Below are 13,090 nucleotides of genomic sequence, written 5' to 3'. Positions count from 1 at the left end.
AAGCTATAAAAAATCGGCAGCTGCTTCAGTGAAATCATGCAGGAAACGTCATGTTTTTTCTCGTTCACCATGATGATTCAAACGATCAATCAGTCATATTACTGTATTGTGTGGTGTTTAGTGACCGTTAGTTAATGATTTTATGGAGGAGTGAAATGCTGTCTGGTGTGGCGTAGGTTTTAGAAAAACATTTTCTTTATCGTGCTTACGTTTCGGTCTTTATTGAGATCATCTTCAGGGCTCAAAGTTTAGTTTTCCGTGTAGATGTGTCATGCGTGAGTTCTCTCAACACGGCAGACAAGAATGACACATCTACACGGAAAACAAACACTTTTAGATCTGAAGATGATCTCAGTAAAGATCGAAACAATTAATTAAAGTTTTTAGTTGAGATAAAAAAGTCAATGGGACGAGCGGGATTCGAACCCACGATCTCCGGCTTGATACGCCGCTGCTCTACCACTTGAGCTATCGTGACCTCGATCCACTCGAACACTAACTTCCGAGCTCACCCCCACCTTTTGAATTTTCCCTCCTTTTTGCCATTTCAAATGTCGTGTAATCGGATTGGGTTCTCGGCGACAAATGAAATGGCCACGGTGAGCTTTAGTGAAGTATACTTCATTTTAATTCATTCAATTCACTAATTTCATGGTCCGCTTGACCAATTAACCATTGGTTTGGATCATTTGTGCCGAGAATCCAATCCGATTACACGACATTTGAAAAATGGCAAAAAGGAGGGATTTTTATATCATTTAAGAACCTTAATTAATTGTTTCGATCTTTATTGAGATCATCTTCAGGGCTCAAAGTGTTTGTTTTCCGTGTAGAAGTGTCATTCTTGTCTGCTGTGTTGAGAGAACTCGCGCAAGACACACTTACAGGGAAAACTAAACTTTCAGCTCTGAAGATGATCTCAATAAAGATCGAAACGTTGGCACGATAAAGAAAATGTTTTTCTAAAACCTACGTCACACCAGACCGCATCTCACGACCTCCAAAAATCATTCTATACAATCATCACTACAGAAAAGAAATACTAAATAATAAAAAGAATTTTCGTTCAGGCGGTTTTCCAACTTCATGTTATGCCTTATCTTCTTTCTTCGAGTATCTACAAGGAAAGTTGTAAAAGCCGTGATGTTTTTCAACTTCTCACACAAATTATATGATCACCTGTTGATAGTTTATCTTGAAAATCATTCAGAACTGAGCTAGAGTTTTTGATACTGATTTCTAGGTAATAATGCTAACCAGTAGCATTGTCTTGGGTGTCCCATTCAGTTATTGGTTACAATCAGTTCCTCTTGGCTATTACGCACCGAAGTGTTAATATGAATATAGTATACTTCACGTGGGCAAACTTCTGCAGAAACCTAAGAAAATTTACTCAAGATCCAAAAAAAAACTGTAATTTGTGTACCTTGTTTTTAGACAGATGTAGTAAAACTGTTGTTCTTGAAAATAGTTAATAATCTAGATCAAAAAGAATAACAATAGAATAAAGCATGCTTTCAACGTCCGGAGGTCACTCTCCACTTCATGGGAGTGTGCCCTGTTCTGAGAGAATTCCGCCAAAGGTACTTTGGAAAACTGAAGTTGGATGTAGAAGAAGTCATTGCAATCCTCAACGGAAGGGATAATTGGAGGAAGCTTGTGGTGTACCTCACTCACGCCCTGCGGTACCGAAAATAACTGGTTGACAAATTCAATTTTTAAAATCAAAGGTCATTCTAAAGATACAAAAATAGGGATTCATTCAAGATTCAAAATTGATAAAGCAACTCGACAGACGGCTAAGGCCATTGTCAAGTTAGCTTTTTCTTTGGAAATGTAAAGTTAATGAAAATAATTTGTGTAAATGAAGCCTTTATTCATTCATTCATTCATTCATATCGAATACTCTGAGGCAGAAAGTCTAATGTACGATTGTAATTTATTAGCGCGAATGAAGGCGGGTATTCCCAACTATCCCAAGGAATATCGAATGCTCTGGGGAAGAAAATCTAATGTAAGAATGTTCTTTATTACATGCATGTGTCCCAATTACCTTGAGGAATATCAAATACTCTTGGGTACTGTAAATGTGGTATAGTGTGGGAATGTAATTTATTAGCGCGAATGGAGGTGGATATTCCCAATTATCCCAATAATATCGAATACTCTGGGGTAGAAAGCCTAGTGTAAGAATGTACTTTATTACCTAAATGTGTCCCAATTACTTTGAGGAATATCAAATATTCTTAGGTACTTAAATGTGGTAGTGTGGGAATGTAATTTATTAGCGCGAATGGAGGTGGTTATTCCCAATTTCTCCGGGCAACATCGAATTCTATCTGGCAGTCTGAATGCTTATCAACCTATCATGTTTTATCCTGTTTTTGCTTTATATTTATTAGTATTTGTTATTGCATATACAATATGCAAAATAGGATGATAGACAAGGAGAAGGTAAAGAAAAGGGAGAAGAATCTAGTAGGATTAATACTAGAGAAGACACACAAAAATAGTAGCCTAGATAGAGAGAGCAGGCCATGATTGAAATTATCTGCCACTAAAACTAACAAATAAAATATAAATAATTAAATAAGAGTAGACAACAGAAAAAATACATGTTGCTCCAAAGCAAACCTTGCAGATTTCACAAGTAAATAAAAATGGGGTATACCTAAAATGTACTGAATGGTAGAAAAAATTGCTTCCTTCATTTGGGTCAGTAAGTCTACATAACCATGTCTACAAGATAATGTGTTTTTAATGTAGTCCAAAACGATTTGGTTTAAATACACAAGTAATAATTATTCTTTATGCTTTACTTTGGATAATTTAGATCTCATTGTAAGTATCGCGTTTGTAATATGAAAGTGAAGAAGGGGCCAAATACATTCCGGATGAGGGATCCGCTCTGCTAATTGAAATCAAATAACCAAGAGGGCTCGGGAAATTGGAGATGGAACGGGACGGTAGCGGTCACCTTGGGAAATCTGGGATACTTTCATTTCTTCCCCTCCCCCACCCCTCTTTTTGGAGAGTCACAAGTCCTGCAGTTTACTGCGCCAGCCGAGTAAGGAAAATGGCCGGAAGATTTTCAAGAAACCTTTGAAACGGCTTCTTGGCGAACATTTGACTCGCCCTACATAAAACAGGACGAGGGTGGTAAAACGGCTGGCCTTCGTCGGTCCCTAAAGTCTCTTTTCCAGCGAAAAGTCATGTAATTTGCTTTTTATTTTGATATTTAGTCCGCCGAAACTAAATTTTNTATATATATATATATATATATATATATATATGTGAATTTATAGGAGCTATCATAGTAGACAAACAAATTATGCTTTGTTTATTTCCCTTATTTACTTTTGCTCTGATTAATCGATTTCCACAAAAAGTAGCATTATGCCCTTCCATTCTGCTACGTCTGAAGATCGCATTTTGTTATTCCTTCGTTGATTTCATTTGATATTCTTCTTATTCTTAAACCTTTTTCAATAGCTCCAGTTAGGTATTTGAGTGAGTACGACAGTGCCAGGATCATTGGATACAGTAGGGCGAAGTCGCCCGGAGGCTAAATGTAAATCTCCCTACAATAGGAAGGATTCTTCGACGGTTCAGAGAAACTGGGCTCTCACTAGAAGTCGATAACAGGGTCAAACTAGAAAGGCGAGAAAGACGATATATACGATAACCATCAGGCTCTACGAAACCGCAGTAGTGCCCTGCATTATGAGAAATGAGATAAGAAAACTGATAAAACAAATCCGAAATGTTTCGATTTCCTACAGGAGTGGAAGAAAAAGCCCAACGAAAATAAACTCGCCCTGGCACCCGGCTTGTGGACCTATTCTTATCATACCTCAGAAAATGGCTAGTCCTCAATTCGCATAAGAACATGGAGAACGTGGAGGACATTGGGAGATTGAGGACGAGTTCTGTTTACTGATAATGTGAGAGTTGGGCACAAATCTTCAGCCCGGTTGTAATTTCATATGGAGACTCTCAGGAGAAAGGAGGACCATGCTGTATGGTTTCTCAAGTGGTATTCCACGGTGGATGGATTGATGTTTTGATGTTATGAGGTAGCGTTTCCTTGGATGCCCGCAATGAATTGTTGTTGTGCGGAGAAGCACTGTAACTTCATAGAGGTCTGGTGGACATAATGGAAGAACATGTAGAGCCATATGCCCCCATATCGGTGGGAGATTCTTACAAATGCAGTATAATGCCAGGCCACATTGAGCATGTATTGTGGGTGATCAACCTGAATCAGGATAGAATTGAGTGCTCGGTGTGGCAGCTCGAAGTCCAGATTGGGTCCAAATTTAGCGACGAGTACGACGGGGAAACCAAGGTCTTTCACCGAAGAAGAGTTGGAGCTGTTCTTGATGAATGGGAAAGAATTCCTCAGGATTTTATCAGAAATCTTTTCTAAGGCATGCAAAAAGAAATACTCGTTATGAAACGAATTTTTTTTTAAATTTTTGATGTTCTTTAGTCAATAATCGTACTTTTAGAACTAGATAATAAACGTTTTCTTTTTAAAACGTCTTATTTTTACAACCAAACCTTTTTTTGGTTGAGAAAATTTTAATTTCAAAATATAGGTCTTTATTGAACATGTGGTTAAGTATACCTATATTTTAAATTAATAACTTATCCTATTTAACTTGTTCAATCGAATTCTGAATCATCGTCTTTTACAGCAAACGAATAACTTTTTTCGGCCTCGTGCGGTGCCACATCAGCCTGAAATGTAGAATTTTCATTAAAGCTTAAAGTACATCAACTGAAAATTTTTAGTTTCGGCCAATCTACAATAATTTACGAATACTTTTCGCTATGTATTTGGATTTGGATTTGGATAGGCTCAAATCCGCACATGAACGTACATACCTTTTTAAAAAGATAGTTCCTACTCACAGTATGTTGTTTTGCAACGATCCGGATTTCGAGCCTTTTAGCTCATCATCAGGTTGAAGGACTTCTACAGCCACGTCTCTCGACATGAATTGCCAAAGTGAACCCGCTGATACCTCTACCTTTTTATCTCAACCAATACCTTTCATAAATTCACTATTTCGTGGTCCGCTTGGCCAATTAATAACATTCAAGTAATTAAGGTTTTTAAGTTGAGATAAAAAAGTCAGTGTCACGAGCGGGATTCGAACCCACGACCTTCGGCTTGATACGCCGTTACTCAACCACTAGAGCTATCGTGACCACGTGAAGTGTTGTATAACGTGGTTGAGTAACGGCGCATCAAGCCGAAGGTCGTGGGTTCGAATCCCGCTCGTGACACTGACTTTTTTATCTCAACTTAAAAACCTTAATTAATTGAACCTTTCATAAATATTACTTAATTGAAAAATGTTAATTGGTCAATCGGACCACGAACTGTAATGGGTATAAATAACGTATTTTTGATTTGTATAGGCTCAATTCTGCTCATATATGAACTCGTGTAATTGTGCAGAACTGAGCCTATGACATCTCGCTGCAAACCAAGGTGTTTTGTTGGCCTGGAGTCATCTCGCTCTTAGCCGTATAATCTTCAAAGGTAGACTCAAAAGGCTATCGTCAACAAGGTCATTCCAGCCGTCAACAGTTTTACCTAAACAAAGCTTATTTACATACTTTTCATTCAAGTATGGCGAGTACTAAATATTCTCCCATCACTGTTTACCACGCATATAAGCAACTTTATCTACTATAACTACATCGACACTCCTTTCTACATTCACACATATAAATACATTCACACGAAACGAAAAACATCCATCACCAAATTTCATATATATGTAACAATAGGATTACTCGCAGTAAACAAAATATCTATATACAGAATTACTCCAGTTTCCTCCGTAAAGCGAAATAGACCGAAGATTTACAATCCTTATACGGGCTAACATAACACCCTTTAATTTTATAAGAAACATTGAGCTATCTTTCTCTGCATGTAATAACTTATGGTAGATGTTAAGATCATATTTTAGGCCGATTAGCCATAGTGGTTAACCATGTCGATAGATAACCTTGATCTAGAGAGGTTCAGTCGGTTTTTTGAAAATTTTGTCATTTATACTAAATTTGGTTTACATTTTATGCAAAAACTAACATGTTTGTTCTTGTTTCAGGGACTACTATTACGACAGGTAAGATGCAAAATCAAGAAAGAGTGAAAAACGTTGCAATCGTTCTTTTGCCAAATCATTATAAAATATCTTCTTTTTTTTTATTTGACATTTATCAACGAGATAGGAAAAATATATAAAAGTAAAAACAAAATGGAAAATATACCATTGGTAGTACTCTAATTATGTTAAAATGTTTAATTAGTATTTGTGTTTATCACTTTCACTATCATCATCCTCGCTTCCTAGGAGATCTCGAGTCCATCGTCACTTCAGTCTGCGAGGAGGTTTCTAGGAATTCGTTGGGATGCTGTTTTTTTAGTTGTTCTGATATGTTGTGGTTAGGAAGGTTTTTGGAAATTTGCGGAAACGGGAACGGATTTTATCTTGAACGAAAGGAATATTTAAGTGGATGTAATCAGTATACTTTTAAACAACCCTCGCCAAGACTGGCAAAATCATTGCTGCAATGGGAAAGGGGTGGTACTCAGAGGGGTGGTAGGACTAATAACCAGTCACTGGCATCTGAGAAAATGTTTACACAACATGGGCATATACAACGATGATCCCATTTGCAGATTCGAATGCGAAGCAACAGCTCGATGGAAAAAACTTAGGGAATCGAATTACAGCAGGGACAGTCAATGACCTGATACTTCTAAGAACATGGATTGAGTCTATTGCACTGAACTAAGGAATTAGGAAGGTACAATAAGCCAGAAGGTTGGTGAGTACAAACCCCATTCCTAGTATCCTTTTTATACCATACTATACGTTTTCGTGAGAATAAGGATTGGGCGGATGATGGAACGTTTGGCTGAAGTCCGAAAGTCCACATCGGCCTATGGTTTTGTAAAGTAGCCCTTTATTTTTGAGTGGTAAATCAGAACGTTTGTCAAGAAGCAAGAGCGTCATAACAAAAAGTAGAGGACAAGATTGAATGAACAAAATGTACTCAGTGTTCGCTGAAGTCATTGTGGTCAAATACTTAGGACTGTACCTAGACAGCAGACTGACATGGTATCCCCACACAACACTTAAGAGACAACAACTTAACAGAAGACTTTGACAGCTACGAAGAATTCTAGGACCTAAATCCGTTTTGATGGTCATCACTAAACTAATCTTCTAGTCCTGACTGCGTCTACTTTCGACATATGAAGAGGGACTGTGGGGTTCTGCCAAGCCATACAACATCCAATGTATCAAAAGTCCTCAGAGAATCGTGAGAACTCCTTACTACTCCACTAACCTCACTATCCACTACGACCTCAGCCGATTTTGTCAACGAATTGATCCGTTCTCAATTACAAAAGTTTCACATCCAATCTCTCTACCCAACCTTACGACGACACAGAGCTTCCAGTTTTATTGACAGGTCAAATACGCAAAAAAGAATCCATGCTGGAATACATGCGCTATCAGAGATCAGTTATTTGTGAGAGAAGAGGCTTGGAAAGTGAGTTATTTTTTGTCTAATATGTCAGAGAACCAAAATCTTCTTTCCAGAATAGGATGAGATCTAGGAAATATTGTCAATAATTAGTTACATGATCAAGCAGCAGCTGGAAAAATTTCATACTCTTCTCAAGTACTCGAATCGACCAGTAAGCTAAGCACTGAGTCTCATTTTCTTGTAGTTCATTAATAAATTTCATAGTTTTCAGATTTTCCTAGTAAAACAGTGCTTCATTTAACCATGTTCTCCATCGCGTTAAAAAATTCTGGCGGATGTTCAAATTGCATTACGTTGCACTACTTCACCTCCCTAGATGGAGATTACAAATACACATTTTTTTTCCATTGTTGGCAAGTTTATTGACTTCTGAGAAATTTTCACAAACTTTCTCAAGCATTGGATTCAATTTTCATAGTAAAATAGTGGTGAATTTTACCATGTACTCCATCGCGTTAAAAAATGGTTTGGCGGAAGTTCATAGTGCATTACATTGCAATATTTCACCACCCGGGATGAAGATTAGAAGAAAACATTTTTTTTTTATTGTTGGCAAGTTTATTGACTTCTGAGAAAATTTCACATACTTTTTCAAGCACTCGAATCGACCAATTCGCTTTGCATTGGGTTCTTCTCATTTTCTTCTAATTCTTTCAAAAATTAATTAAATTTTCAAATTTTACTAGTAAAATAATGCTGAATTTAATCATGTACGTGTTAAAATCATCGAGTTAAAACAGGTTCACATTGCACTACATTGTAATACTTCACTTCCTTACAAGGAGATTAGAAGAACACATTTTTTTCATTGTTGGCAAGTTTATTGACTTTTGAGAAAATTTCACATACATTCTCAAGCACTCGAATCGACCAGTGAGCTAAGCGCTGAATCTCTTAAGTCTCATTTTCTTCTAATACTCTTAAGAATTGCTTAAATTTTCAAATTTTCCTAGTAAAATAGTGATGAATTCTACCATGTACCTCATCGCGTAAAAAATTTCTGTTGAAAGTTCATAGTGCATTACATTGCGATACTTCAGCACCCAAAATGTCGATTTGAGGAAGATTTTTCGACTGCTGGGAAAATTTCACATACTTTCTCCAGCGCTTGAATTTATTAATATTAAATAATTATTTGTTGTTTGACATGAGACATTTTGCAATTTTTAACTTACGTTTCCCAACTTGAAGAAGAGGAAATATCGCCTGGAAACATCCGTTTGAAAAAAAAAACGTTTTTCTCACTATCTTAACCCTATTATTCGCAAATTGAAAATTATCGTAAAGGACAGATGGGGCATTACTAATAATTGTTGCGAGAGGGATGATGATGACCTTAATGCTAAAGTTCTCCAGGTTGGTGGTTAATAGGCTTCGTACAACATTTTATAAAATCCTCCGCGAGTGGGAACTAAAAGTGGAAAACAATAATACACAACTATTATGTAGTAGTAGGCAAGTAAACGAACGCGTTATGGTTTTTTTTTTTTTTTTTTTTTCAGTTAATTTTTTTTTTTTTTTTTTTTTTTTTGGCCTAACAACCAGACAAATAAAATAAAAGAATTAAGATAAAATTGACACGATTTTATCAGTTATGGGTCTTTTTCTTCAAGTAAATAAGTCTGGCAAGCGATAAAACAGAAGCATAGAATATTTTAATTTACCATGTATTACAGTACGTGAATATTTTGATTTTTTTTTAAATTGATAAATAATTTGTTAAACATGTTTTAATCTTGTTTATAATGTTTGACATTTTTCCTACTTTATCAAATATTGAAGTCAAAAAATACACTTTTTGATTCTATTGCAAGTTGTTATTCATGACGTTAAGCGCGAAGGAAAGAATCTTCTTTTTGTTTCAAAAGGCGGTGTGATTCACCCGTCTAAAAAAAAATGTACAGTGAAGTATGGAAATTGTTAGGAGAGCCAAGTATCTGACTTTTCTTGGAGATGAACATCTGAATTATTCAACCTCGTGAGGGAAGTGCTGAGACATAAACAGTGGTTTCTCCGAAACTACCCAAGAATGGGGTTTGTAAACTTTTCCGGACCCCCAAACACCTTTGAATACGTCTTGTTTCTATCGGTATTACCGGAATGATAAATACTTATTTGCAAACTACATGTTTATCTTTCTTTTTTTTCTTCTTCTCGCTCGGGGAACATCGCTGTTTTGTCGATTTCATTTATTATCACTCTCTTTTATTTCAGGGCCTTTTCCTATCTTATTATATTCTGTTTATTTTCAGTCGGTTTTATATGAATCGACATAAGTAATAAGAAAAATAGTGGGTTTACCGAAGTTGATAATTACTTTTGGGTATTAAAAAACATGATTCAATAAACTCAATAATAGCAAAGAAAGAATGCAGAAAGTATCAGAACAAGTGGTAATAGAGTTTTCTAGAATTATATTTTTTATCTACATACAGAAACTTTATAATAATAATAAATATTTATTGGCAAGAATGTAAATTACATATAAATTTACAACAAAAAATAATATTTTTGTGCTTCCCTGGCTGCTGCCAAAAATGCACTAGGTAGAAGGAGTTTTTTTTAGAGATCGTCAGAGGAGAAACAAAATATATCTTTACAAAACAATAATGAAAAACAAACAAAAAACAGAATAAATGTTTAGCCTGAAAAAAACCCAGCCAAATTAAATCGTGGCTTAAAAATACCATAACTGCAATATAGACACTTTTAAATTATAATTTTTTTGCCTTCTTTGTAGTTTTTGAAATTTTGAATAATTATAATTAATTAAGGTTTTTAGTTGAGATAAAAAAGTCAATGGCACGAGCGGGATTCGAACCCACGAATTGAGCAAAAATGGCAAAAAGGAGGGAAAATTCGAAAGGTGGGGTTGAGGTGGGAAGTTAGTGTCAGAGTGGATCAAGGTCACGATAGCTCAAGTGGTAGAGCAACGGCGTATCTAGCCGAAGATCGTGGGTTCGAATCCCGCTCATGCCATTGACATTTTTATGTCAACTAAAAACCTTAATTACTCGAATTAATTTTATTTGTCTAAAGAACTTCATGTTAGAATGTTGTTTCAATGTAAAGTCCTACGTCCATGTCCACTTGCGCCCATGGGTTCGAATCCCGCTCGTGCCATTGACTTTTTTATCTCAACTAAAAACCTTAATTAATTGTAATGTATTAATTGGTCAAGCGGACCACGAAATTAGTGAATTTTGAATAATCATCCTCTTTTTATATATAAAAAAAATAATAGTAATAGTGAAAAATTACAATATTAAGCAGTCTTTACATCGTAAAAATGTGAGTTACCCAATGAATTATGTCTTGTGTTGTATTTGCTAATATACATAACATTAACAATTAACATTAACATTTATTAAATCGATTCGGTTTCGTGGTTCGCTTGACCAAATCAATTCTTTTTTTAGAATTAATTTTTAAGTAAGGTATTGGTTGAGATAAAAAAAGCAGTGTCACGAGCGGGATTCGAACCCACGACCTTCGGCTAAATGCGCCGCTGCTCTACCATTTGAGCTATCATTGAGCTATCTACTCGGACTTCCCATCTCAAACCATTTGAACTTTCGCTCGTGACACTGACTTTTTTATACTAAAAACCTTAATTAATTAAAAGATAATTTCTAACAATCATTAGATTTCGTGGTCCGATTGACCAGATAACCTCTTTCAATTGATTAATCTTTATGTAAGGTATTGGTTGAGATAAAAAAAGTCAGTGTCACGAGCGGGATTCGAATCCACGACCTTCAGTTAAATACGCCGCTCCTCTACCACTTGAGCTATCATGACATCGTTTACACATTTTTTTCAACATTACAAAGGAGATTATAAACTTTTTGAAAAATCATCGCAGGAGCCTACAATTGAATATTTCCAAAAAGTCAAGAGTTTTGCCATTTGTTGTCTTTTGAGCAGCTACTGTGGATTCGGAAGCGCGAATTTTTGAACGGAAATGTAAACGGTTCGATTTGTATTTTAATTACGCTAAAGATGAGAAATTAGATTTCATGTAAAAAAATCTGATTTTAGACTAAAATCACAAAAAATGTTAATATCTCGGGAAAGAGTCAAGATCAGTCCTTGCTCTGGTGATACTGAACTAAGATTTATTTAGTGAATCCACCATGACATTATTGGAATCTAACCCTGTAGCACCCTGTATAGCCCAAAATATTTTACTTCTAAGGATGTCGGTAATTCTTTGCTGTTAATATAGCTGTGGACAGGGCTGAACGTACTTTAAGTCCATTTGTTTTCGTTCAGTTCCATTTTCCGTATTTTGGATCTTTCTTCGATGAGCAATATGCTCCTGCTATAGGAGATGGCTTGAATCGTTGTAAGAAAATGAAATTGCGCTATTATTCTCGTAAGTTGTAAGTATGATGTTGGGATCGGCCGGTCAGCACAATAAATAGGATCGGACTGAGAATGATCCCCTGTGGGAATCCGATTTGAATCGATCTTATCGCTGAGAACTCATTCTCGCAACTTATTTTGAAACGACGTGATAGTTAAAATAGAAAATGCTTTGGTTTGATGAGAACCTTGTCAAAAGCTTGGGAAATGTCTAATAACAAAACCGATCACTTTCTGCCCACTAAAAAAGAGGAAAAATCATAAATAATCCTACATAAATGTATCATGGAATAATGAGCATGGAAGTCAATGGTCAGGGCTAACAAACTTAAAAATGTACTATGAACGTTACAGATTTTACGTGTGGTTATCCTCACGGGGTTGGTCTTAGAGACGCGTTTTAACTTCTCGCCATCTTCAGTGTTTACGGACCCAACTCATCTTTCTCACAACTGTCATGCTTTTCCCCCGTTTTCTTACAATACTTTGCCTTTTATACCTTCATTGTTGTATTTCTCATCATTGCATGACATTTTTTTTTTTATAAGAAATATAAATCAATTATATGTTGCACAATAGCAAATAAATAGTGTTAGATGAAAAAACACGTTAAATCTACTTAGCGTGCGAATTACGTTCTGGCAACCGAAACAACAGACGTCAGTTAAATGGGAACCATTCCGCTCTTTGCTTGGAAGGTGGTTCTACATTCTTTTAAACTGTTTACCTTTAATTTAACAACGCTGCGACAGTTAAAATATTTAAATAATTGAATTCCACAGCTCATTCAAACATAAATGACTCCCAGTTGATTGTTCAGAGCGGAGTCTGAATACTTGCTCGCAAACAGAGTTTTCCTTATCCCTTCAAGACAAACATTTCCCAGTTGACACAACTGTAAAATTCAGTACGACTGGCCGCGCTTCAGCCGAATTCCATCCTCCTTGTTGAACAAGAACACCACCTCGGATGGCCCTCTTGGGACCGACAATGAATGAATGCCCGAATAAACACTCCATTAGGTAGGGTAACCTTTTACAAGGATTTTCTGACAATACCTGCCTATTTTCCAATGAATAAAACGCCTTCATTTGAGTCTATATATAATTAGACAAAATATCTACTTTAAATACAGAAA

General features: G+C 36.0%; 1 protein-coding gene across 1 annotated transcript in view; it reads left to right on the top strand.

Annotated features, from left to right (window-relative positions):
* Positions 1-6,153, top strand: part of LOC112127314 (heterogeneous nuclear ribonucleoprotein C-like) — a 322,966-nt gene extending 316,813 nt beyond the window's left edge. Inside the window, exon 5 of the mRNA XM_024228036.1 lies at positions 6,132-6,153. Within this exon, the coding sequence (XP_024083804.1) occupies positions 6,132-6,153 (22 nt within the window). The remainder of the gene's footprint in view (positions 1-6,131) is intronic.
* The last annotated feature ends 6,937 nt before the right edge of the window (positions 6,154-13,090 follow it).

The sequence above is a fragment of the Cimex lectularius genome, unplaced genomic scaffold (assembly GCF_000648675.2).
Source record: "Cimex lectularius strain Harlan isolate CLEC.00 unplaced genomic scaffold, Clec_2.1 scaffold215, whole genome shotgun sequence".
Classification (NCBI taxonomy): Eukaryota; Metazoa; Arthropoda; class Insecta; order Hemiptera; family Cimicidae; genus Cimex; species Cimex lectularius.
The sequence above is the reverse complement of the archived record's forward strand: the minus strand, read 5'-3'. Positions and strand labels throughout refer to the sequence as shown.